The 27010-nt window shown below is 47.3% G+C and overlaps 1 protein-coding gene across 1 annotated transcript in view; it reads left to right on the top strand.

Moving 5' to 3' along the window:
• SLC8A1 (solute carrier family 8 member A1) overlaps positions 1–27010 on the top strand; it is a gene marked incomplete at both ends in the record, with an annotated part of 142725 nt that overhangs the window by 18074 nt on the left and 97641 nt on the right. Inside the window, one exon of the mRNA XM_080341886.1 lies at positions 12856–14691. Within this exon, the coding sequence (XP_080198012.1) occupies positions 12856–14691 (1836 nt within the window). The remainder of the gene's footprint in view (positions 1–12855; positions 14692–27010) is intronic.

Here is a 27010-nt window from a genome sequence, read left to right as displayed (position 1 = left end):
CTGTACACAAAATAATTTTTTTTTCTAAACCAAATTCTTATTTGGAAATGCATTTCATCCCATATGTAGACAATAAGCTTTTAAAGTAAGACCAAACCTAAATGATATCAATAACAGCTGCAACACCAATAACAAGTAGCTGGTTTGCTGGTTGGTCAGTTTATCGTAAAGTGCTTTACAAAGGAGTTTGGTGACATTGTCCATGTCTCACATCTCACCTGTAACAGAGAAATTTAGTTCTCTGTCTCTGCTGAAGGGTATGCTGATGCAAAAATCTAAAAAATAATTTAAAAAAAAAAAAGGCAAGAAAAGCACAAATGAAATCCAAAGGTAAAATTCTGGCTTGCCTTCTTGCCAGTGGTGACAAAAATTACAGGCACAGCCAACAAGATAAGCAAGAGAAGCATGCAGGAGCTACCATTATGAGTCTGCTTCTCCACAGTTCTTGTTGCACCTGAGGATCTGGGTATATAGGGCTACTCAAGGTCGCTGGGTACTGTCAACTACCAGTGTGAGAGTTATTAGCTATTGTCCTACTTTAAGTTCCCAGAGCCGCAGTTTTGCCTGGAGGGTGGGACAATGGGTTCATCTGCCCCTTGCTGGAGCCAGCAAAGGGTGGAGTCATTGACGCATGGTGAAAGGGGAACTGCCCACAGAAAGGACACTTGGGTCAGCCTGTGGTGTGGCAAGTCCTTCTGTGCCAGGTTGCTGGCTTCCTGCAGGACCTCCCCAACCCCAATGACCCTCCTTTGGGAACAGGAGGCTCTGCAGGTTCAGGGCCTGGCCTGTACGTAGCCAGATGTGGGGACAGTTCCCAGGAGGGCCCTAGACAACCCAGATGTCCCTTTCTTGTCACTCCCATGGCCCCCGCTGTCCTCTGCAAACACAACATTGGTGATATGAGAGGGGAGTGACCCTCAACCCAGGGCCCCTCGGGATGTTCCTAGCCTCCTGCCTCCCCATAGCAGCCATGGGCAGCACTGTGGGGCACTCCCCCGTTCTGCTTCCCTTCTCACCATCTCTCCCAGGCCTCACCTCCCTCCTGCAGGGTGCAAATGGGGTCGGGTTTGCCCTGGCAAGTTGCGGGGCGGCCAGGGAGGGTGCGATGAGCCACGGCGGCAGGACTGGGAGCTGACCGGCCCGGGATGGCAAGGCAGGCAGGGCAGAGAGGACAGAGCTGGGGTCGGGCAGGGCAGGGGGCTGCCCCAGGCAGGGCGGGCAGGACTGCTGGGGGTGTGTCCGCAACCAGCCCTGCCTTTCAAAGTCCCTAGCTCCGAGAAGGAAATCGGGAAATATTTCCAGCAGGAGGAGGAGAAGGAGGGCTGAAGCTGACACCGCGGAGGGGGGACGGCGGGTTTCTCCCTGCCCGCGTAGCGCCGCTGGGGGATGCGGAGGGAGGGGAGGCTGCCTGCGGGGCGGGCCGGCTGAGCGCATCCCCGGGCGCTGCGTGTGTGTGTGTGTAAGTGTGTGTGTGTGTGTGTGCGCGCGTGTGTGTGTGTGCGCGCTCCCTCCATCCATCCCTCCCTTCCTCCCTCCTTTCTCTCTCCCTCCCTCTCTCTCTCCCTCCCGCCCGCCGCCGCGCCGCAGCCGAGCACCGGGGCTCCGCCACCCGCCCCACGCCCCGCCGTGATGCCCCTTCGCTGCTGAGCCGGCCCCGGCGGCGCCCGCTCCTGCCCCCCGCCAGGTAGGACCGCGACTGACCGGCCCCCGCCACGGCCCTAGCCCTAACCAACGTGACGAATCCCCCGTCGCCCTGACACTGGTTTCTACACCGGAGTCTCCGGTGCCGAGGGAGGATGGGGGGCCCGGAGCCGTGTGGGAGCCGATAGAGCGGCGGAGGTAGGATGCTTGCCCCTCGCCCCGGCAATGCTTTTTGCAACCCTGACACGGCACCTTTAGGCAGACGAGGGGGTCGCCCCCCTCCCCCGCCGGCCATTCATGACATGTCGCGACGGGAGGCGCGGCTGCGGCGGGGGGTTACCTCTCCCCTACCCCAAGGGCCGGGCATTGCCGGGTATGTGGGGCCGGGGAGGCGGCTGGAGTAAACCGCCTCCTCCCGGAGGGCTTACGGGCATCTTCCCCCGTGCGCGGCGGCGGGGATGCGGTGCCTCCGCCCGGCGGGGGTGTTCGTGCCTCTTGGCAGGGCTGCTTTTCCTCCAGCCCCGGGATTTTCTGCCTTGAAATGGTTAGCGAGGTGAGTGGTCCGAGGCACCTGCAGCCACAATGAAGTACCCATTTTCGCCTCGATCGGCATGTGTTACTAAGGGCTGGCATTAAGCAGCGCTCATCACGTAGGCTTTGTCTAGGTGGAAGCATGGCTGGAGCTCTTCCGTCATCTCGAGTTTAATTCTTTAATCGTAGCCTTGTTGCTTCACTCCCTGCCAAGCCATGCTAAGCAACCCCACACTCAGCTCTGTCTCCAGGGCAAAAGCAAACTGCCAAAATGCAGCGAGCACTAGGGAGAACTAGAGTCTAAAAATGAAAGCTGTAGTAAAACCACAAGGTCATAGGCGTGTGGGTGCAAGTATTTGATTTCAGGGCTCTCCTTTGCTTGCACTTCGCAGGAAACAGTACCTCCAATCCCAGATGTTGGAAATCTGCGAGTAGAGCTATGGAAATGGGGGCTGAGGAAGGCTGGGGTTCTCTGTGTACTCTCCTGATGCCTGCCTAGGCATTCATGTGCTTTTCTTACCACCACAAAGAGATGTACTCTTATTTAGAAAAGGGAAGCTGAGATTCTTGTACGTTGATGTGATGATGACGGCTGGGGAAAAAGAAGCTGTGCTGTATGGCTTTGGCTGAGGCAGTGGTCATCACCAAAGAAAGGCATTTGTGTTCCCTTGGGTGCATCTGATAAATGTTTCTTCCTTCCCTTTTCTTTTGGATTGGTTCTCCAATAGCAGCTTTCCCTCTTTTCCAGCAGAGACATTTAGCCCAAATAGAGAAATAATCTAGCATTTCTAGATCCATAACCCACCAGCCAAGCCATGAATCCCCACCACCATTCCCTTGGGAAAGTTGATGCCTTCCCTGATTCATCTTACACCCCAACAGCTCTGTTTCTCTGGAGGCATAAACTCCTAAGCTAGTGCTGGGGAGCTGTGTTGTTCAAGGGTTCGTCTGTACCAGGGTTTGTGTTCAAGATGTTTGATTGAGGAGATTGCTGCCTAGTGCTCCTGAATGCCAACACCAAGTAGCACAGTTTCAAGCTGCTGAAACTTTGCTCGCTTCTCTCTCTCCTGCTTTCACTGAGCTTTTTGTGATCTTCTGTCTGTGAATTGCTCTTGAGGCTTAAATATTCACTGTCCTACAGCTACCCAGGCTGCACCTAGTTTGCTCTTCTGGCACAGAAGAATATGGCGCAGCATCAGCTTGATTTATGTCCTTGCTCTTCACAGCAATTTGCATGATGCCATATAGGCACAGCCATTTGTCTGTCTGTTTGAGCCTTTGATAGTGTCCTGATCTGCTGAGGGCTGTCAAGGTAGCAGTTTTCCAGCATTGCATCCAGAACGAACTTGGTTTTCTGCTGTGTTTTTGGAATCAGGCAGTTCTCCTGGCTTACTGGGGAAAAGCGACTGTTCTCCAGCATCCTAATGAAACTCAGATCCTGTAATAAAGTCCAGTGTTCCCCAAGGCATGAGCATCACTGGACAACCAGCCAACAGGTTGGTCATAGACAACACAAACGGCATGCAATACTGGCTCTACTTGCAACTGGTACAGTGAACAAACTGGAGCTCTGTTCAAGCTCAGGGTGCCATGATCTGCATATGCCCTCAGATCATGAACACTGGTGGCTGCAGCTGTGCAAATCTGGGCAGAACCTGGATGCTCAGGTTGCTATGTCGTTGCAACTCTGGCATCCAATATTGAGATCATTGACCAGTCTTTCCCTTGCTAAGTGTATGAGTGGTATCTCTCCAGCTATTTTCAGGAAGCTTGTAGGAACTTGGCATACTCTGCTATCTCTATCCCTCTGGTGATTTTAGCTGAAATTGGGAGGGAGGGGGACAGACAGGCATGGAAACTGTGATTTCATATGCTTGGCTTCCTAAGGAAACCTGGCTACAAATAGAAGTGAGATTTGTTGCTGCAAAGCTCTCCTGGGGAGACAGAGAAAGCGGGGGAGACTGGGGAAAAGGGTGGGATGGAGAGAGTTCAGAGAAGGGCAACAAAGCTGGTGAAGGGTCTGGAGCTGGTGAAGGGTCTTATGAGGAGTAGCTGAGGGAACTGGGGCTGTTTAGCCTGGAGAAAAGGAGGCTGAGGGAGGACCTGAAACTGCCTGAAAGGCTGTTGTAGCATGGAGAGTGTTGGCCTCTTCTCCCAAGTAGCAAACAATAGGATGAGAGGAAATGGCCTCAAGTTACACCAGGAGACATTTAGATTGGATATAAGGAAAAAAAAAAAAATTAACAGAAAGGGTCTTCAGGCATTGAAACAGGCTGCCCAGAGAAGTGATGGAGTCACCATCCCTGGAGGTGTTTAAAAGGTGTTTAGACAGAGTTCTTAGGGTTATGTTTTAGTGCCAGTGTTAGGTTAACTGTTGGACTCGATGATCTTGAGGGTCTCTTCCAATCAAAATGACTCTATGGTTAACCTCACATTTGAGGTAAGCAACCAAGGCCTGGCACACATCTGCGCTTCTGTTCGCTTTCCTGAGATTTGGTGGTCTAAAAACAGTGTGTCTGCTCAGCACTAGCATTCAGCTCCCTCTAGGGTCAGAGGTTCAAGAGAGGTACCTCTGGGGTGACTCTTCTGGGAGGTGTTACTACCATTCACCAGCCACGGCTAGGTATCTAGCTGATGAATGGAGTGTGCCAGGATGGGCCTCCAGCCTAAACTAACCTGCCCAGTTCCTGTCTAGGGCAGTGTCTAAATCACCCAGGTCCACAGCCTGCAGTCACCTCAGCCTTTCTCCACACACATTCCGGGCGATGTCTCCCACCTCTTCATCCCTGGATGGGTGCAGGGACCTGCGAACTGGGGATTTGTCTCTGCTCCCTTGAAGCTTTCTGCTTCTTCCTGCTGCAGAGTCCAAAAGAGCATCCCACTATATATAGACCCACACAGAGCTGCAAACCCAGTGCAAACATGAGTACAGAGGGAAGAGCAGACACAGGCAGAGAGGAAAGCAACAGGCCTGCTAATTTCTCTCTCCTGGCCCCTGTGGGGCGTCTCTGGGCAGATGCTTCCTCTTCAGGCTACCCAGGAGCTTCAGGCTTATTAGTAGTGTTTTATTTTCCCAACACTCATGGGAGGTGCTCTTCCCATTTTACAGACAGAGATGAAGAGCACAAGGAGGTGAAGGGCTGCCCTGAGATCACAGAGACAGTCTGTTAGCAAGGCAGCCTCAAAGTCAGCTCGTGGAGACCCGGTGGATAGCACTGTGCTTTAGATCAGCAGGGGAGATCCACAGGAAGAGCAAGGCATTAACACTGCAGGAGGAATAATGGGGAAGAGGTTGGTGCTACTTGATAAAGAAGAGACCAAAAGTAGGTGACAGGGATAAAGAAATGGTCTGGAGGCAGCGAGTAGGAGGGAAGTTGTAAACAAACAAACCAAATCAACCAAACAAAAAGACACCAAAAAAAAAAAAAAAAACCAAAAAACTCAACAACAACAACAACAACAACAAAACAAACTCAAACAAACAAACAAACAAAAAACACACAAAAAACCACCAAAACCCAAAGCCCCAAACAAACAAACACACACAAAAACCCGAACCAAAACAAAACTCAAACAAAACCAACAAATAAACCAAAACAACAACCAACCCAAACAACCCAAGAGAAATGCAGTGTTTCTCCCTTGTTTCTCATTTCCTGGCATTTTCCTTTCTGAGATCTTCAATCCTGGGGGAAAGGGCTGATTTGCCACTTGGTCTTCATGTGCTAAAAAGCAAGGCTGGAATCTCCCTGACACACACATGCAAGCTCAGTCTCTACAAGCTGCCACCAAATTCATCCAATCTGGCTGAAATTTTATGTCAGGGTTGTTTTATTTTCTCTGTTTGTCTGTTTATTTTGGAAAGTTGCTGCAGAGATTGTGGGAGGCTATTGGATGCTTTATCGAAGAGATAGGGTACTTGGAAAAATCAGTTGCTGACTGATAATTGTTCTAACTTTTTAATGTCCTTTACAGAAAACAGGGTGGCCTGATGTGTGTTTTACTGATTGGTTTCATGGAGGGCCTGTGTCTCTGACTATATTTGGAAAGGTTTTGATATTTTTTTGTACTGATGCAATCAGGCTTCTGATGGCCTGGAAATAATTTTTCTAATGTCGAGATCTGGAGGGTCATGACAGGAGATGCCAACAGGCTGTGCCTGTTTTGGAGTGGCAGAACTGGGTGGAAGGGAGAAGGAGCTGGGCAGATCCAGAGCAGGGCTGTGAGCCAAGGTTTTTCTAAGCTGTGTTTAAAGTGCCATCACACTGTGCAGCCCTGAGCGGCAACATGGTGTTTGGACATAGCGACTTTCCTCCATGGGTCCAGATGTACAGCCAGCATGGTGGTAGAGTCCTTTTCCTGCTTTGATGGGTAAAAACCACAGCTGGCAGGAGCTACTTTTTACCAAAGCTGGTCAGCATCAAGACCAGACATGAAGCCAGGGGAGTCTGTGGCTGCCTAGACAAATCTCCAACCGCCACATACGTTGCAGGGCTATTGGCATCCGTTTTATGTCCCTTGGCTGTAGGAAGCTGGACCTAAGCTCTTGGCTGATTTACTAATTGATGGTCAGAGACCAGACAATTTGTTTGTGCTTTTTCTCTTTTTCTTTTTTTTTTTTTTTTTTTCCTTGCAGTCTTGTCTTTTCCCTGCATGGGTTTTGCTCGAGCTGCCTTTCTGGGAAGCAGATTGCTGCTTTCAATGAGGCACAGGTGTAGAGGCTTCAGCACAGGCAGGAAGGGTCAGGAGGAGGTAGAGAGGTTTTCTAGCCCTCTAGAGAGAGAGCAATGGGTATGAGTCCCATCTGTGGCGGTAAGGTATGCAGTACTTTGCCTAGATAAGGCTGGATATTGCTTTCAGTAGGCTCTACTGCAAGACAAAGTGGGAAAGGGGTGTGATGACTTGGAGATGAGGTCTGATCTTGGGGTAGGAGCAAAAGGCACATAACTTGAAATAGTCATTTTTGCTGGGGGGTGGCACTTGTTGGCTTTGAAACCCTGTCCTTTCACTCGGAGCCTTTTTGGGGACTGTTGTCTTTTCACCAGGGACACTTGGCAGAGCAGTGAGTAGCTGGCTTGCTTTGAGGCCCTGTTCCTCTAGCTTGCAGGTTGGCTGTGCCTTGCAGTAGCAACTACCTGCTTTTTTGCCAAAGTTTATGGGTCCTCTGGCTGAAGAGTGATAATCTTTATCGTGCGTCTTACACCAGCAAAGGGGGTTTTGAGCTGCCTTCCCACCACCCTGCAGCAGCACACTCTCAGTAGGAAAAGCTCCTTTTTGTCTAGCTCTGACTATGGGATGAGGAACAGCTGTATGGGAATCCCCATGGTGTTGCAACATGCTCCTGTTTGTGTCCCCACAGCATGCCAAAAAGCACCCACTCTCCCGTGAAGAGCAAACTTCTTACTGCCCCCCAACAAGTGACCAGTCACCCTGTCGGGGGGAGGGTGCTGCTCCCACCTTCTATACACAGTGACACAACTGTGGGGACACCTTCTCCCACACAAGCTGGCAGTAAATTCACAGTAATAATGTTTATTATGAAGCTGATGGCACAGTGAAGTAGGAACTGTCAGGTAGTGGTGACTGCAATGGTGTGAATGCTACTGTGGTACAGCTGCTCTGTGTTGCAGAGCGTTTTCATTCGAATACTGGGAAAAAAATCACCGTGGAAAGCCTCACTCTCTGTCTTTGTGTGGCAACTCATTCTTGGTGAGCCCAGGCCCTTTTCTTCCTTGCCCAGTCCTTCTTCTGTAATGAAAGTGTCCACGCTAGCAGGGTTTTTTCCCTACTCTGAAAAATTATGGTGGCACTAGCTTGTTGCAGATGGTCGTAAACCTGTGTGTGATACAAAGCTATAGGAAAATAACAGGACAAGTCTTACAGTGGATATTTCAAGGACAAAGTGCCCAAATGGAGATGGGACTTTTGGGAGGCTGCTGCAAAGAAAAAGCTGTGCTTTGCTGAAACGCAGAGCAGCTTTCAGGCTCACTTCGTATGCAGCAACCAGCCAGCCTGATGGAGCATTGCTGCCAGGGAAAGGTCAAAGTCAAGTCTAAAAAGCAGTTTTCCCCCCATCTGGCAGCTCCTAAACTGGGGTGCTGCAGCACGAGCTGGCAGCAGCAGCTCTATCCTACAGATTAGTGAAAGCTATAGCTCCCATGTCCAGCAGAGAGGCAAGTATTTCTGCAGCCCTCCTAGCCCTGCTGTGGGCAGCAACTGCCCTCCTGGTGTTTCACAACACTAAAGGCTGGAATAAAGGCTGGGCCAACGTCTGTTGGTTGGTACCTGCTTCTAAACTGAGCTTGTCTAGAAGGGAGCACAAGGACTCTTGCAGGCTTACTTCATGACTGTGCAAAACCAACAGCTAGTGCCCCGGGGGAGCTTGTCCGCAAAGGGAAGGGGCACAGCTGCCACTTCAGGAGAGCCCGAGTGGGACCTGGCTCTCCTGGTTAGATCCAGCTCCACTTGAAAGCTCTCAAGCAGCGAGTTCCACGGAGCCCAAGGACAGATTCACCCCCTCCATGATAAAGAGAGCTCCGGGTGCTGCCCCTAGGCATGGGGTAGCGCTTACGGGCAGGGTTGTGCTGGCCTGGGGTGGTGATTTGGGGCTCCTCACCACACATGTATGGCCAGCACCAAGCTTGTGCCTCTGCCCAGCACTGCTGTGATCAGTCTGACTCAAGAGGTGCTGAGGGAGTGAGGCCAGGCCATGAGCACCGCAGCAGGGAAGGTTTGTTGGGGCTACTGACCTCGCGAGCATGCTGTGAAACTCCTACTGCATTTGCTTTTATTGTTGATGGCCAGGATGGGAAATGCAATTCAGATACCTTAATGAAAAGCTAACAAAGTTGGGTTTGGAGGGAGGGCTGGCATTCTGGTAGCCTTGCTTCTCATTAGAGAAAAATATGAATGATTTGTCTGGGAATATTCTTACCACTCTGCCTGCAGTAGTGTGCGGACCATGTGCTGAGACCCTATGCAAATGCCAAGTAAAAGGGTCTCTGGGGACCAAGCTGTTTATTTTGTATTGTACAAATAAAGAAAATCTGCTAATTTTATAGCAGTTGCTTCATGGAGATATTTTGAGTGTCAGGCTCTGATTGTTTGTGTGTAACCAGAATGTTATGGCCAAGCATTTTCTAGCTCTCCATAATTCCCAAGTCTGGTGTTAATAACACTCAATGTGAACTGGTTCAGGTAGAAAAACTGGTGAGGGTATGTGAATATTTCTTGATGACTGCACCACAAAATGCTAGAGAAGATCCAACATAGAGATGGGGGATACTACTGTCATCAAATAAAGGTTCTGGTACATTGCCAAGGCTGGTGCGTTTTTCTTCCAAAGCTCCAGTCTTTCCTCATCCATCTGATCTCTCCAGAAAAGTTCCATGACTCTTATCTCCTGCTGTCTGAGCAAAAAATAATGTTTGTACCTTGAGAGCTGGATGGGAAGGCCAGAAAGCTGGATTGCTCAGATGCAAGCCTCTAGGCCTTTTTTCCTCCTGTTTAACATAATATGGGACTTGATTAAAAACAAATAAACAAACCAACAAATCACCACAAACTAACAAATCAAACCCAACTTATATTAGGATGTTCTAAAGGGAAGAACATGGTAACAAAGTTTAACTGACTTATTAATCTGATTTTGTGGGTGTCTTTTTTTCTGCCTGGGGCTTCCAGTGCTTGAATCCTTTTAAGACTATAGAACAGGTCCAAAGTGTGATGGGACTCTCCTATTCTTTATGACCCAAATCAGTGACCCAAAGCATAATATTTTCTCTAGAACCATCTGTTTCCTCTTCTTGCCAAGGGGATTTCACAATGCCTGGTTGCTCTGAATAATTGTACATGTGCAAGGATATGACTTGCCACAGGGAGAAAATTAACTGAACAAGGGCAGGTGGATGCTCTTGAGTTTTCTGTTGAAACTACTACTCTTTAGAAGAAGAGGGGGAAGAATCATGCAGCTTAGTAATATTTAATGCCCAAACTAAACTTTTTGAAGCCTACATATTTAAAAAGACTACACTTAGAAGCTATCTGGGATAAACAGAGTACATACCAAGTCAGCCTGTGTTTTGACAGCTCCTTTATCAAATGTCTCCAAGATTTGGTTTAGAGCAGTGTGAAACACAGAAGTACAGATGTTGGCTGACTAATTCGTGCTTAGGCTAAACTTTAGTACCCATGAATGCGCATCTGTTTCAAATCAGCTGTCCAGCAAGTGGCCTGCAACAAGGTACTCTTGTTTACCAACACTATGTTTTCAATTTTTTACTTCAAATTTCTAAGTGGTGGTGGCTACAACCTGCATTTTGGGAAGCAGAGGGTACCCAGCAACTGTGATCAGGAGGAACAATGTTCAGGGCTTCTGGATTGAGCAGAAAGAGCTTTTGATAGCATTAGCAGGATTTCCAGCACAAAGGTCTCCTTTCTTTTAAGTCTGTCTCCATACAGGAGAATTACTTTTTATTGTTTATCTTATCTGTTCTTATCACCTAGCTCTCTGACTTGCTTACTTCCTTGCTCCTCCTTTCTTAATTAGCAAATTGGGAGGATGGCAGAGGCAGACCAACAATTCCTGGTAAGAAAATGCCATTTATATAAAACTGTCTTGATAAAGTCTCAGTATTATCCTTCCAGCCCAATAATCCCACTACAGCATACTTAAATAAATGGAGGAGAGGGCTTTGATCCATCATTATGATGTCTCTTTGTGGAGTAGGTCCTGTAACATGGGCGCAGGATGGTACCCATTGCTTCCTTCAGCCAGGTCTTCACTTGCATGCAGCCTTGACTCTGTGTAATGTCCTCCTGCCCTGATGAGGAAGGGTGATTTCTGCATCATGGGGAATAAGGAGATGGGTGGTGGTGACCAGGTGCTTTTCTTCAAGGAGGTTTTAGTGTGTGCCTTTTTAGGAAGATAAATTCGTCTCCACAGGAACACCCACCTGGCTGTACTTTTGCAGTCAGAAATGAAGCATGTGTAGCCTGCTGTGTGGCTGGAGAGCCAGCCTGGCTCCCAGCTGTGCTATGGAACAAGCCCTCTTGCAGGAGGAAGAGGGAAGGTGTGCTTAGCCATCCTGCTTGGGTGATGCTGGCTATGACCAGCCCCAGCTGACACCTGGGATGCTGTCACTGGATGCAGCCTTAGTGTGGACTGGCTGATGTGTGTCCCCAAGTACAGGCAGTTGTGCAGCTGCCAGACCTGGTGTGGTGTTTGCTCAAGACCAAGCAGATGGCACATGGTAGGGTGAGACCTTCCTGGCGTTGCAGAGGCTGGACTTCGGGAGGTATTAAGTGAATCTCCTGCTTGTGTTCCATCTCTGATATTGGCCTGGGAATACTATCCTTCTCTTAGGAGTTGAAACCTTTCATGGCTGAGCATTTTTTTTTTTCTTTCTGGGATGTGGATTTTTTATGAGCAAAACCAATTTAGCCTTTTGTATTCTCCAGCAAAAGTATTGACATACATACTCATTTTCCTCTCTTCATTGAAACATTTTTAAGTACCATGTGATTAAATCAACTTGGAATGGAGAAACATAGTATAGCAAAGCCTCTCCTTGAGGAGAAAATATAGCTTTAATAACTAGGACTCTGGCTTTTACTGCCTAGTAAAATTGAGAATGTCACACTGAGCATGCTCAGGTTTTTGCACCGAGCATCTCTATGTACATAGAGGCATCTGTTCTGTCATTTTATGCACGGTTAACTAACTGCAAACTTCTTTAACAGCTCTTCTACACTGCTGGAAAATTTTGAGGCAGGACAAGGGCAAGTACTGCTGTCATGACTGATGACGGATGTAAATGGAGTGAGAAAGGCTCTTGAAGGGGAAGCCGTCAAAACTGACCTAGTGGGAAAAGAGCACAGGCACAGGTTTCCTCTCGAAGCATGCCGAGAGAGCCATGCTTGGCTACATATGAGGTTCTTTCCAGTTTTGGGAAGGTGCAAAGTGATGCGCTGTGGAAGGAATGGCTCCAAAATCATTAATTAAAGACTGCCCTACTGGTGCACCTTATGATCAAGTTACTGTAAAGAATCAGGTTTTGCCAGGGCTTGACATCACTTTGTGCAGATATCTGATGTGGAGTAGGTGCTTGAGAGGACTGTGAGCAAGAAAAGTCTGTGAAATACAGAGTTTATAGTGATTAAAAGCAGCAAGTATATCTATCTATCTATCTATCTATCTATCTATCTATCTATCTATCTATCTTTTTTAATTATGAGGGGTTAGTAGATTTCCCTGTCCTGTCCTGCTCTTAGCCTGAACTCCGGTGAGTGGGTGCTCTGTAATTTTGAAATGGGAAACACTTCTGCCAGTTGTGAAGCAGAATGATGGGCTTTAATTAGATGAGAAACCAGAAAATGCAATTGAACTACTAGGCTTTCAGCAAAGAGAAATAAAGTGGCATTAAAAATCATGGTAACTAAAGGGGGTAGATGCTAGCCTACTGTTAGCATCCAAATCCATCCTTCTTCAGATAACTGAGCTGGATAATTTGTACATGGAACACTGCAGTAATTATAAAACAAATAGGTTCATAAGATGGGTCTTGAGTAACAGGGTAGCTTGATTATATGTTTGGGAAAGATAGAAAATAAACAGGGTGCAGAAGAAAATCTTGTTATCCCTAGTTGGCTTCACTTAATGTATGTTTCCTTTCATCTCTGCAGGTTGAGGACATTTGGAGCTCACTCGGTGGAAGCGGCCATGTCACGAGCAACTTACCCACCTACCTTCCCAGTGAGCTTCCAACTTCTGAGCATTGTGCTGGTGTTGCTCTTCCATGCAGATGGCATACATGCGGAAAGCCCCAGCGAATTGCCTGTGAATGACACCGAGGAGTGCACTGGCTCATACATCTGCAAAAAGGGTGTGATTTTACCAATATGGGAACCCCAAGACCCCTCATTCGGTGACAAAATCGCTCGGGCAACTGTGTATTTTGTAGCAATGGTGTACATGTTCCTGGGAGTATCTATCATAGCTGACCGCTTCATGTCCTCCATCGAAGTCATCACATCCCAAGAGCGGGAAATAACCATCAAGAAGCCCAATGGTGAGACCAGCAAAACCACGGTGAGGATCTGGAATGAGACCGTTTCTAACCTCACACTGATGGCCTTGGGCTCATCTGCCCCTGAGATCCTCCTGTCTGTTATCGAAGTGTGTGGCCATGGTTTCACGGCGGGGGACTTGGGGCCAAGCACAATTGTGGGGAGTGCTGCATTTAACATGTTTGTCATCATTGCGATCTGTGTTTACGTTGTTCCAGATGGAGAGATAAGGAAGATCAAGCACCTGCGAGTGTTTTTTGTTACAGCCGCATGGAGCATCTTTGCCTACACTTGGCTTTACATTATTTTATCTGTGTCTTCTCCTGGGATTGTGGAGGTTTGGGAAGGCTTGCTCACCTTCTTCTTCTTCCCCATCTGTGTGGTGTTTGCCTGGATAGCTGACAGGAGGCTTTTATTTTACAAGTACGTCTACAAGAAATATCGAGCTGGCAAGCAGAGAGGCATGATCATTGAGCACGAGGGTGACCGGCCCTCCTCCAAGGCTGATATTGAGATGGATGGAAAGGTTGCTAATTCTCATGTGGAGAACTTTTTGGATGGAACACTGGTGTTAGAGGTGGATGAGAAAGACCAGGATGATGAGGAAGCCAGGAGGGAAATGGCTCGGATCCTGAAGGAGCTGAAACAAAAGCATCCCGACAAGGAAATTGAACAGCTTATAGAGCTGGCCAACTACCAGGTCCTGAGCCAGCAGCAGAAGAGCAGGGCCTTTTACCGCATTCAGGCTACTCGGCTCATGACGGGAGCTGGCAACATCTTGAAGAGACATGCTGCAGACCAGGCCCGCAAAGCTGTCAGCATGCATGAGGTCAACAGTGATGTGGCAGAAAATGATCCCATCAGTAAGCTCTACTTTGAGCAGGGTACCTACCAGTGTCTGGAAAACTGTGGCACCGTTGCCCTGACCATCATTCGCCGTGGAGGAGACTTGACCAACACGGTATATGTTGACTTCCGGACAGAGGATGGGACAGCAAATGCTGGCTCTGACTATGAGTTCACTGAAGGGACAGTGGTCTTCAAGCCTGGAGAAACCCAGAAGGAAATCCGTGTTGGCATAATTGATGATGACATATTTGAGGAGGATGAGAATTTCCTGGTCCATCTCAGCAACGTCCGCGTGAGCACTGAGGCCTCAGATGAGGGCATTCTTGAAGCCAGTCGCGTCTCAACGCTTGCCTGCCTGGGATCACCATCCACTGCCACTGTCACCATCTTTGACGATGACCACGCTGGCATCTTCACCTTTGAGGAACCCGTAACACACGTCAGTGAAAGTGTAGGGACCATGGAAGTGAAAGTGTTGAGAACCTCTGGTGCACGAGGAAATGTTATTGTGCCCTACAAAACCATTGAAGGCTCAGCCAAAGGTGGAGGAGAGGACTTTGAAGACACCTGTGGGGAGCTGGAGTTCCAGAATGATGAGATAGTGTAAGTGAAGGTTTTATTTGTTACAGTCTCCATTTCTCCTGAAATTAAATGCACATGGCCCCCAGAGCTGCACTGGAGGTGTTGGGTGTCAGCACATTGCAGTAAGTCACAAATGGCCTTATGTACTTTGTGGAGCCTGAAATGCTGTGTCCCTGCCTTGCCAACAGACCAGAGAGTGATGCGTGCTCAGGGGCACTCCACCCTTCCAGCAACAGGAAGTGGGACTGGTTTGTGAGCCCAGCCTCCCGCATCCTATCCATGTGTCACACAAATCTCTCTAGCCTCAGGTTTACAGTGGAGGAGTGAACAAAAATGAGCTGGCTGTTACCACCCAGTCATAAGGACCTGTTTTGTGAAGGGCCTAAAATGAGTGTATGAATTGTGGTACCTACTTCCCCTTGCCTGTTGAGTCAGGTCATCCAGGACTGGGCCACAGACTGTTCCACCAGTGCTCTGTTTGGGGCTTTGGTGAAGGTCACTTCGCGTCCTCCTCTTCTGAAGGCTACAGTCCTGTGTCATTGTACAATGCATGTCCTGAAAAAGTTTCATCATGCAGAGAAGTGTCATGTTTAGGATGCAACTGCAGCCACATTTGACTGCTTGCAAATAAAAAAAAAAAGAGCCTTAAGGCTGTTGGAGGCTGGTCCTGAGTGTTGCTGGATGGATGGTAGAAAAAAATCAGTGCTGTAGCCTTGTTTGTTACGTTATGTGGAGAATATAAAATAGCCCAGTAGAAAATCCTTGGGTATGTCATGAAGACATTTCGTTGACCAGTTGGGCCTCTAGGAGAAGCAAGCTTTGGGAGTTGTGTTGTTCCAGCCTCAGGCTCTTCCTACAGTGAAGTCTGTGACTGTAGATCAGTCCTTGTTAATAGCAGAGTCTGTAGCAAAAAGCCGCTGCATAGAACTTGGAGAATTCCCTGATAAATGGCACTGCTGTGTCACGGGAGAGCTGAATGTTAGCTTAGGTGTTGTGTATCATACAACTGGTCTCTTAAGAGCTGAGACAGACCCATGATGAGTGCCAAGAGTGGACCTTTTGTTCTGCCTGTTACTTGTATCTGCTCTCTGTGCACAGGGACAATGAAGTGAATGGGGAAACCCACAGTTGGGGTTTCGACTTCTCAGGAAAAACTGAGCAAGAACTTCACAGCTCCAGCAGTCTGGAAACCAGAACATGAATGTTGCTCACACAAGGGTCAAGAGCACACGATATGCCATTGCTCCTGGCTCCTGAATGACAATTTTAGTAGAGAGGAAAGCAGTTACTTCATTTATTTATTTATTTATTTGTTTGCCCATTGTGGGAGAAGCATGGAGTTGTCTGCAAGATGCAATGAACTGGGCTATAAGGTTGTCCCCCAAAGGCTATTTTTAACTAGGTCACTCAGCACTAGCAAAACTGGGCTTCTGGCAGGAAGAATGTGATGTTTAATCTCAGTTCCCCTGGGATGTGACATGTTTACTTAGCAGGCCAAACAAATGGCTGCAGGCTCTGTGACTGTGCTCAGAGGGCCTTGGGCCTCCCCCTTGTCTTTGATGCACCACTATGCCCAGGATGTCTGTGCTGTCCTTCATCAAAGACAGATAATGTCATCTGCGTCTGCACTGCCTGTTGGAGCTTAGCCTGTGAGGTGGGGTTTCACAGTAGGCTGGCACTGTCATCTCCTCAGTGTTGTGCCGGGGCCCACTATGCTGTCACTACTCTCCGTGCTGGTGGCCTGTCCTCCACTAAACTCTCTACTGCTGACTTTTGCCAACAGCCTAGAAACAAGGGGTGTGCTGGAAATGGGCTGACAACACCCTGTGAGAGTTGCTGCCCAGCCTCCCAGGGCATGCTGGTGCACCCTCCCCACAGCAAGCCTCCTTCTGCCTTTTCTTACTGGCTATCAGTATGCGCACAGCAAGCGAAAAATGGAGGAGAACAGCTTTCTTAGAAGCCTGAGTATGTTTTTTTTCTGTGGAGATGCCAGGGCATTGCTATCATAGCTCTATTGCCTTTAAACTCTCTCTCCTTGGAGTCGCAGGAAGGGACAGTATGTGGGAAGTACGTATACATTGGAATAGTGCGGCCAGCAGGACCAGGGCAGTGATCATCCTCGCATACTTGGCAGAATTCCTGGTATCCTGTGTTCAGTTTTGGGCCCTTCACTACAAGAAAGAAATTTCAGTGCTGGAACGAGTTCAGAGAAGGGCAATGAGGCTGGTGAAGGTTCTAGACCACCAAAGTCTGGTGGGGAGTAGCTGAGGAACCTGGGGCCATTTAGCCTGGAGAAAAGGAGGCTGAGGGGAGACCTTATTCTCAACAGCTACCTGAAAGGAGGATGTAGCATGGAGGGTGTTGGTCTCTTTTCCCAAGTAGCAAGTGATAAGACAAGGGAAAATGGCCTCAAGTTGCACCAGGGGAAGTTTAGATTGGATATTAGGAAAAAATTCTTCATGGAAAGGGTTGTCAGGCACTGGAACAGGCTGCCCAGAGAAGTGTTGGAGTCACCATCCCTGGAGGTGTTTAAAAGACACATAGATGAGGTTCTTAGGGACATGGTTTAGTGCTAGAGTTAGGTTATGGTTGGACTCAATGATCCTGAGGGTCTCTTCCAATCAAAATTATTCTACGATTTTATGTTTTAGAGGTGAACTTAACAATGTTTACATTGGACTCAATTATCTTAAAGGTCTTTTCCAGCCGAAATGATTCCATTATTCTAAGCATCACCTCAGGAGTTTGCAGCCTGGTACAGATGAGGTCTTGGGAAATGAGGTGGGAGGAGGTGACAACTACAGGACTATGTGTTGACCAAGGGGCTTGCTCCATTCAGGCGGGAGAGGACATATATGTACCCTATTTTTCAGGGACAGAGATGAAATAGGTTGTGCAAATTGCAATCTGTTCACATGCTTGAAAGGCAGTAGGTATTCATTTAAAACTTAGCTGCTACAGTCCATGTTCAGGTGTTGGATGCTACAATCTGACTTGCAAAAGATTTCTGCAAGCCCATGTTTGCCTGGGCACAAGTTTAGGGCAGCCCTGCAGCACAAAGGCTGTGTGCTCCTGAAGCTCGGGATGCTGCTTATGGGCATCTTCTCTTGGAAGAGTTTGCTCTAATGGGAACAAAGAAGATGTGCTAGTGCAAAATGTGGGTTGCAGAGCTAAAGCCTGTTTGCTGTGTTATTGCTGTGCTTCAGCTAAATCACAGCTGTGTAGCACGGTACAATTCCCTAGCATGTTTTGATTCAATGAAGTTCTAAAACTTCAATTTTTCCCATGCTCTGATGGCCATGAGATGGTTTTGCTGCCCTTTCTAAAGGTCTTCAGTGCCTCTTCAGCTCTGCTATTCTAGGCTGTATAAATCAGCTTGATAAAATCAAGTAAGATGTGTTCTTCTGGGGCACTACCAACAAAGGTAGAGCAGTGCAGGGGGACACAAGGACGAAAGAAAACTGTGTACAAGCATCTATTATTAGAGGTCTGGCTTGTTGGTAAGTCCCAGAAAAATTAGAAAGTGCTGGGAGGGCCCTGATCTTCTGGAGACTTCCTCTGGTTCCCAAAAGGCTCAATTATGTAACATGTTGTTTGTTTGCAGTGTCCAGAGAGACTTTCCCGTTTTGCAATTTGTTGATGTCCCCTTTCCCAGAGTGCACAAAATAGCTGTGTAACTGCTGAAGCCATGCCACTCCTGTGCATTTAAACAAAGATCTCATTCCGATGCTACCAAAAAAGATGTATAACAGAGAAGATGTTGGTCCTCCTATGTAACATTTTATCCCAGCACTGCCTGGTAGCTTCTTGGAGTGATGCTTTTCTGCTCCTTGCTCTTGAAGCACAGCTTGTGTGTTCAATGGGTGCATGTTGCCAAGTGAAAGAAAAGGCATTTAAATATGTTTTGCAAAGGGATTATCTCGATGTGCATGACAGATTGTTCCAAGCTGTGTGGGAAAGCTAAAGGTGTCTGACTTGGGTCTCAGCAAGGCCAGTCTTAGTGATGTTGGACAGGTACCTGGGTTTCTGAGCTGTCAGTGTAGGGCAAGGTGCTATGATTTAAAGTGTAAGAGAGAGCCTTCCCTCTGGAGCCATCCTCAACAAGATGACTCCAACTTTGTCTTGCATCTCCATTGACGATTAAAGCTTTCTTGATGAGAACATGGAGAAGATAAGTAGTTGCAGGCTTTTCCTGCCCAGCCAACTACTGCAGCTATTGTAATCATAAAAGAGGCCACTGGTTAATATAGTCCATGTATTTTTATCTCCTGACCAAATGCCAAATAATTTAAAAGAGGCCCAGCCTCCAATCTTAGAGGAGAAAGCAATCCTTCCCCAGCTGGTGGGATCTCTTCTCCTTACTGTCTGAAAATATCAGGAGGGGCACCTCTTCCAGATGTGACAGTAAATCTGTATGAAAACTGTGTTCTTTCATGTTCAAAAAGTAGTCTTTTTTCCAGAGATAACATTGCAACTAGAGATCTATTACAATCTGCATTCCAGGTGTCTGCACCCACACCCCACAAAAGACAAGTTTTTATTGCATTAATAAGTCAGTGGGGAAGATGATACACACAATTATACAGATAACCAATGAAACTGGTATTTCACCTATGCAGTTACACCTCTAAGTGCATGAAGAATCTTATGTCAATAGATCTTGCTGTTCATAATATATAGTTTATCTATTTTTATAAAAGGTATCTGCTGCACGTTTAGGAAGAGACATTCTTGGCTCACTGAATTTGACTTGTCCAAGCCAGGTTTGCCATTTCTCTGGAAGCATAAATCTAGGAGCCAAATACTAAGTGACACAAACATCAACTAAGTCCTCTGACTTTTAGGGAAAATGTCCCCAGAGATCACATAGCCTCCCTCCCAAGAGCTCTTTGAAAATGTCAATAAGTATAGATTGTGGCAGTGGGGAACCAAGTGGTACTGCTTTTTTAAGTTCCTCTTTCCATTTCCAAAAGAAGCTGGGTGAAGTATTTCTGAAGAAACAGCAAAAATAAAATCCTGACTCAGCCCTGGGACCTCTGTAGCTCAGTTTTGCATCTGTGGCCTGCAGCTTCAGAGAAAGATATGAAACCTCTGTCATGGTCAGCCTTGCAGTAGGATGCAGCTGAAGAGCAGAGAGTTTTCTGATGCAGCAGAGAGACCACTGTAAATGAGGCTGAAGGTGAAGCAAGCAAACATTCCCTTTTTCATGTTTCATCATTGAACGTATTATCTCTTCCTTTATCTGTCCCACTTCATGTGGGTCAGTGTGCATTCCCTCCCTTACAACCCCTGGCTTGTATAGGATTAATGTCTGGAGGCGCAGTGTGAGATATCAAAACAGACCAAACAGAGATTAAACTCTTATTCAGCCTGCTTCCTGTGCCCAGCTTGGATTTTAGAGCATGTTTTCCCCTCAACACTTGCAGTCTCAGCTGGCCCAGTGAAACTTCCAGGCAGTTCAAATATGGCCACCAGGACCTAGGTCTTGAGCCTGTGGCAGGAGCACTCAGTGCCCTGGGTCCATCTCATGGGAGGTGGCCTTGGCCATGGCCCACAGCAAGGAGTTGGACACACGTGTCACATGAGGCTGGGACATGGCATGGGGGCCTGTTTTGCTTTCCAGAGGAGTTTTGGGGAGAAGTTCCATGGGACTGAAACATATCATTCCTTTGGGTCTTGAAGACCAAAAGTTGGGCATCCCCTTTCCGGGGGAGAAGGTACAAATATAACAGGGTGAGCTGGCTTCTCTTTTTATCCTCTTATTTTGCACTATGTTTAGTCTTTCCCAAACACTCCTAAAATGTTAACCTTAATATCTCCCAGCCATGTGCATCTTTCTTAAACTGCTGTGCTCTTGTCTCGGTTGCACTGGACAACCCTCATGGGAGGGGGGCTTAGGAGACAACAAGGAAATAAGGCCATGTGATGTTCATAGACCTTCCCCTTTCTCCTGCAACCAAGAGCCTGCAGGTGCTTGCTGTTGTCCTGTGCACACAGACTGGGCACAGAGTGACAGAGACATGATGTGTATGTATAGGCTGAAAAAAATCCTTCCCAAGTCTCACATCAGCTCTCAAGCCTGCAAAGCACATACTCACAATTGTGTCTCTAAGTGTCTTATGGCCTGATTTGGTCCTCTCCTCTCCAGGCTAAAGCCAAGGGCTATGTCATCATGGTGTTGTAGGACAAGTCCTGTCTGTAGCTTGCTTGGGGAGGGTAAGCACGGGATGCAGTCTGTGCTGTTTGCCCAAATAAGTCATGAAATCTAGGAACTTGATTTGATGATATCTGCTGTGGAGGGGATTAGCCAGTGAGGTTGTTATTGGATGAAGCAAGTTGAGCCAACACATGACTGGGGAGAAGGGTGGGAGGGAGAGAAGGGTGAGAACAAGAATGGTTAGCTCTTGCTGAAGAACTGACACAGTTTTTGTCCTTGAAAAACCAGTGTTTCCTTATTTGTAATGAGCTGTTGCTGGCAATTTACTGCTGCCAGCTGCATCTCTGTGGTTGATTAAGGGAGCTTGGATCTTAAATATGTAATAACTCTCTGAAAGCCATTGAGAGGCAGTTATTAGCTTCATCAGAGCCTGTGCACACATCCGCTGTGCTCCTTTATGAAAAGGCTACCTATTAAATGCATTGTAGTCATTTATAAAACAGAGGATCTGGGCTTGTTTTAAGAAATTAAAGCATCAAACCTAGCAAAGCTTGTTGGTGTGGTTAAGAGTTACTTGGAGTGAAGCGCTGCTCTGCAGGTCCTTGCTAGGGAGTTGAGAGAGGGGGTAGGAGAAGTCCTGTCACCCTTTTGAAGGCTCTGTTATTTCCCTGGCATGTTCTTGAACACTGCCAGCAGCACCGTTAACACCAGCTGTGATATGCAGGCCTTGTCAGCAGAGCAGGGATCTGTCTCTCTCCCTCCTGTGCACATGAGATCCTTTACTCTAGCAAATCCTTGAGCAGGGAGAGGTAAATAGTTCATACCCAGGACCCTGATGGAAGTGCTGAGTTTGAGTTGTGCATCTGCCTTGGGAAAAGGCTTCTTTCCTCTGATACTTTGCCTTCAGGTTTGATATCAGTGTATAGTGCTCAATAGTTTTCTTCCAGCAGCAGGGCTGCATTTGTGGGCTTCAAACGAGAGTGACAGAACAAAAAGCAGACAGCTGACCACAGCTGGCATCCAAGCATCTGTGCAGATGGGCAGAGAAACATCTGCTGTCATCCAAAGCCAAACAGAAAGGAGAAGCTGGACCTGGCAGACAACTGGCTAAGTCAGAAACAGACCCTCCCCAGGGAGAGAGGCTAAGCTCAAAAGCATCATCTGATGTGTTGCAGGCAGATGGAGTGCTGTCGTCCAGCTCTCGGCTGGCAGGGGGTATGTGATGGAGCTCTGCTTTTGTCAGGCAGGTGTACCAGAGGTGATGCATAGTCTTCCGTGTCCGAATCTGCCTTGTGTATGTCCCTCCTGGCTTTGGTCACATCAGGGACAAAACTGCGTGTTCACTAGCAAGGACATGCACATCACTGCCATGCAAGGGGTAAGACACGTATACTATCCCTTGTCTCTTCTCCTTGCCCTGTTCTCCAGCACCATAGAATAACTGTGTTAGCTTAACCTTCACCGTGTGGTATTGCTAAACCACCTGTATTGCTACAGTACTCTAAGATGAGGAGCTTTGATTAAAAGTCTTTCACAGCCACAATGTTTGTGATGGCTGGATACATGGCTTAGCTGCAGGGGTATTAGTGGGTATGTTCTCTGCTTTGTAGGCTCAGGCATGGTTGGAGTAGAGATCAGCCCTCTCCAAGTCATAAATGCCATTTAGTTTGAGGACATCTTGGGAGATATCAAAAACTCCACTAATAATGTTTCTGACACTGACATTGGATGCGTTGCACTGATTTCCAAGAATGGCAATGCTGGATCCTGGGTGACAAAAAATAATAATAACAGCATTCTCTGTTTTAAAAATATCTTAGTGTAAGAGAGAAAATATTCCCACTGCTGTGCAAGTAAGAGGGTGACCAGCATGTGCCTCCTCTGTCCAGTCCCTATATGGTTCCATTTCCATAGTGTCTGGACTCCTTCCTACACAATCAAAGTAACAATAAAATGTGTCTGGCAATAGAAACAGAGCAATAATGAAGAACAGGGGCACAGACTGGATCTCTGGGAACTGAGCGCTAGAAGCAGAATGATGGAGCTGATTGCTTATGCCTGCTCCTCCAGAGCAAAGCCTGTTGAACGGGAAGGTCCTCTGCCCTCAAATAGCTGAGGACAGGGATGGAGATGGACTGAGTAGAGTCCAGTGTGCAGATACTACCTTTTTTTTTTTCTAGTGGTGATTTACATCTTATAGCATTGTTGTCAGGAAGTCTCTTTGCTGTTTGAAGTGCTTGTGTGATCGTGCTGGTTTGACAAAGTGAGTTAATTTCCTTCATGCAGTTAGCAACTTCAATTTTTTGTAGCTAGCGTGATCATTGTTTGGATTTAGTTTGAGAGCAAGAAGATAACACCTCGGGACAGAATTTATGTTTTTCTTCAAGTAACTTTCCAGTGTCTTTGAGTTGGAACAAAGAGAATGTAAGAGCTTGCTCTTACCTTAGTTTTTGTCTGAGAACCAAAGTCCTTCTCAGCTCTCTGCCTCCAGGTGTGAGGCTGTTAGGAACTGGGGCATGGATGGGGCAGACCTTGACTGACATCCAGGCTGATCAGTGGGAATATTCCATGTAATTAGCATCATGCTTTATATTTAAGGGAGTCAGGTTTCTGGCTAGCAAGAGGGAGATGGAGATAGTTCTGGTTCTGCTCTGTTTCAGTGGAGTTCCATTTGTGAGTTTCTTTTAGTTCAGCCTTTTCACATCCTGCCATTTTGCAGAGACCTATGGGCCTTTCTGCCTTTTTCTCTCTTTTCTCTTCAGGATGGGTTGTTTGGGACCAGGGTGCTTATTCTCTTCCCAGGACTGGCTTCTTGGTGCAGATGGAGTTTGTGAGGAACTGAATTGAGTATTTTTTATTGCATATTCTATTTTCTATTTAATACATCTTCTTAGTAGTAGTAGTGGTATATTAGCATTGTTTTGTTATATATGTTAAACTGTGTTTATCTCAATCCACAAGTTTCTTCTTTCCTTTTCAATTCTCTCCCCTGTTTGGAGGGGCCGGGACGGAGATTGAGCAAGTGGCTATTCTGGTTGTGATTACTAGCTGGGGTTAAAACACGACAGTGATTCCTCTGGTTATTTCCTCTTGTTACAACACCAGTGTGCAGTAGTCACACACTGGGCTATTTTGGGGTCATGGGATGTGGCTGTAAATTAATCACAGGCGCAGTATGCCCTGAGGAGAGCCTTGTCCCAGAGGCCAGATGCACTGTCACCAGGTGACAAAGCTGTTGTCTTGCTGGCTGAGATACAAGAAGGACAAAGTTTATTGCTGGATTCAGAACAAACCAAAACAAAACTTATTGTTTTGCCTTGAGTTCTTTTCCAAGCTCTGTTGCTTGCTTCCAGAAGAACAAAATAGTTATAAATTTGGCTTCTACAAACAATCTAGAGTAGAAATATATCAATCCATTAAAGTGCTCCTCAGCCCCTCAGACTTCCCAGGCAGCCTCTCAGCTTTACAGCGCTGATGGCTCAGCTCCTCAGTCTGTGCCTGTGTTTTCCAAACTTCTCCTTTTACCCAGCCCTCACGCTCCTGTCTCTGTGCCATTCCCGTGGCCTTGGCTCTGCTGTCACAGAACCATAGAGTCGTTGGAGTTGGAAGGGACCTCTGGAGATCATCTAGTCCAACCCACATGCTAAAGCAGGTTCACCTAGAGCAGATTGCACAGGAATGTGTCCAGGCGGGTTTTGAATGTCTCCAGAGAAGGAGACTCCACAACTTCTCTGGGCAGCCTGTTCCAGTGCTTGGTCACCTTCAAAGTAAAGAAATTTCTCCTCATGTTTCGATGAAGCCTCCTGAGTTTCAGTCTGCGCTCGTTTCCCCTCATCCTATCACTGGGCAACACTGAAAAGAGTCTGGTCCCACCCTCTTGACAACCACGCTTAAGATATTTATAAGCATAAATTAGATCTCTAGCCTTCTCCATGCTGAACAGACCCAGCTGTCTCAGTCTTTCCTCATAAGAAAGATGCTCTTGATCCCTGATCATCTTTGTAGCTCTCTACTGGACTTTCTCTGGTAGTTCCTTGTCCTTATTAAACTGGGGAGCCCAGAACTAGACACAGTACTCCAGATGGGCTTCACCAGGGCAGAGTAGAGGAAGAGAATAACCTCCCTCGACCTGCTGGTCACCCCAGGATACCATTTATCTTCTTGGCCACAGGAGCAGATTGCTAGCTCATGGTCAACCTGTTGACTACCAGGACTTCCAGATCCTCTGACCCAAAAACTTACCTGTGCAACCTGAGTGCTTCTCTTGCCAGGGCTGTGACAGATGACTTATCCTGGCATGCCTTTACACATGAGCAAGAAACATGTGGGTCTGGAGAACATGGACATGTGCTCCGAGGAGTTGTGGGTCCTTAGCTGCAGCCCTCCTTTTCCTCTTGACAATGCCATTCTGCAGCCCAGGCTCTGCTGTCCTAATACTGCACAGCTGTCACATGACTACGCAGCCGTGTCAGAGTACATGAGGCAGAAAAAAAGTTCTGTTCTGCAGGGAGTCTGCAATAAATAGGGCTGTGATGAGCAGGGGAGAGACACACTGGTTTCATTGACAACGGGAGGATGGATCTGAGATGAAACCTGTTGCTTTGGCTCATGCAGGTGGGGAGCAGGCTTTACCTGGCATAAGACTCTGCACAGGCATTTGTATTTGCTTAGTTCAGTGGATTTGCATTTACAATTTAGGTTTGATTATTGAAATTTATGTTCATCCTTAGTGACTGTATATGTGATGGGACCTAGGGGCCTAAGGTATCAGTCCTGCATATTAATGCACCAGACACAAATGATCCTACCACAGAGGAAAGGGCAGGAAGCATAACAGGAAATTTACCTGACTCATGAGCTCTCCAGTGACCTGAAACTCAAAAAGAATCATATAAAACCACAAAAATGGGTCAGTTTAGCGTGGAGGAGTGTAACAGAGCAGCATGGGAGTGTTGGGTCACTGTCAGGCTAAGCATGAACTGGACGAGAATTAGAGGGGAAGGAGATGTCCTATCCATGCCTTAGCAGTGCAGAGGGAGAAGGGGAAGGGAACTGAATGACAGATTCCACCAAGAAGCACATCCCTCTGTGGACATCTGTGTTCATGTGGCCTGCAGGTGTAGGATGGAGATAAAGTAAGCCACCTGTCCTCAGACCATGCGAGCATAGTGAAATTAGCCTTGTGTTGTTAAAAGAATGCCTGGGGGGCTCTTAGAGCTGCTAGCAGTCCTCCTGGAAGGTTTTCTGGGCAACAGATGAGATCTGCAGGCAAGCTCAGGAGCTGCCTTCAAAAGAAGCTCAGCCAGATTAGGTCTGCTTCTGTACCTAAAAGAGCCTAGAATAAATCAACACGTTATTTGTAAGTACCGCAGAGATAACAGCCAGCGTAGATTTGTCAAAAACAAATCTTATCAAGCCAACCTAATTTCCTTTTATGCAAGCCTTTTGGGTAAGGGAAAAGCAGTGGTTCTCATATGACTCAGCTTCAGAAAGGCTTTTAATGTTGTCTCATTCGGTACTGCTGCAAGGAAGCACTGGCTAAATGGGCCACTGTCTGGGAAGAGAAATGTGGCACTGGATGGGGGTGAAGAGGTGTTCAGCAGATGCTTGTGCTGAACTAGAGCTTGTTGGACATGGAAAAGAGAAGTTTGGTGTTTAAACTTGCAGATAGAAAGAGTGAAGAAGGTGGAAGCATTACTGAAGGTAGGATGGGTATTTACAGATATGGGCTGGAAAATAGCCCAAGTAGATACAGGACACTGTGAATTGCTTGAGCTAGAATAGTTGTAAGCACAAATTCAAGTGGGAGGGGAAGGACTGAGTCAGGGGGTGCCATTGTGAGCCAGCAGCCAAATCTGAGCTCACAACGTCATGCTCTTGCAATGAATGAGACAAATGTCATCCTGAAGATATCCACGAGGAGTGCAGCCATCCTTATGCTCTGCCTAGCTGCGTCCAACTCTGAGCACTCGACTCCAGAAGAAGATGGGAATAGTCTAAAGGAAAGCACAATGACTGGTGGTCTGAGAAATGTGACCTCAGATGAGAGACTGCGAGGAATGGGGCTGTTTAATTTAAAAAGACACAGGCATAGGGAAGGTCTAAGCATTGAGCCATGTAAAAGGCAATAATATATTGTCTGTGTCTGCAGGGTCTTGAGGAAGCAACAGAGGCAATTCAGAT

This window comes from Nesoenas mayeri (assembly GCF_963082525.1).
Source record: "Nesoenas mayeri genome assembly, chromosome: 3".
Lineage (NCBI taxonomy): Eukaryota > Metazoa > Chordata > Aves > Columbiformes > Columbidae > Nesoenas > Nesoenas mayeri.
Note: the sequence above shows the minus strand (reverse complement) of the source record. Positions and strands in the feature narration are given on the sequence as shown.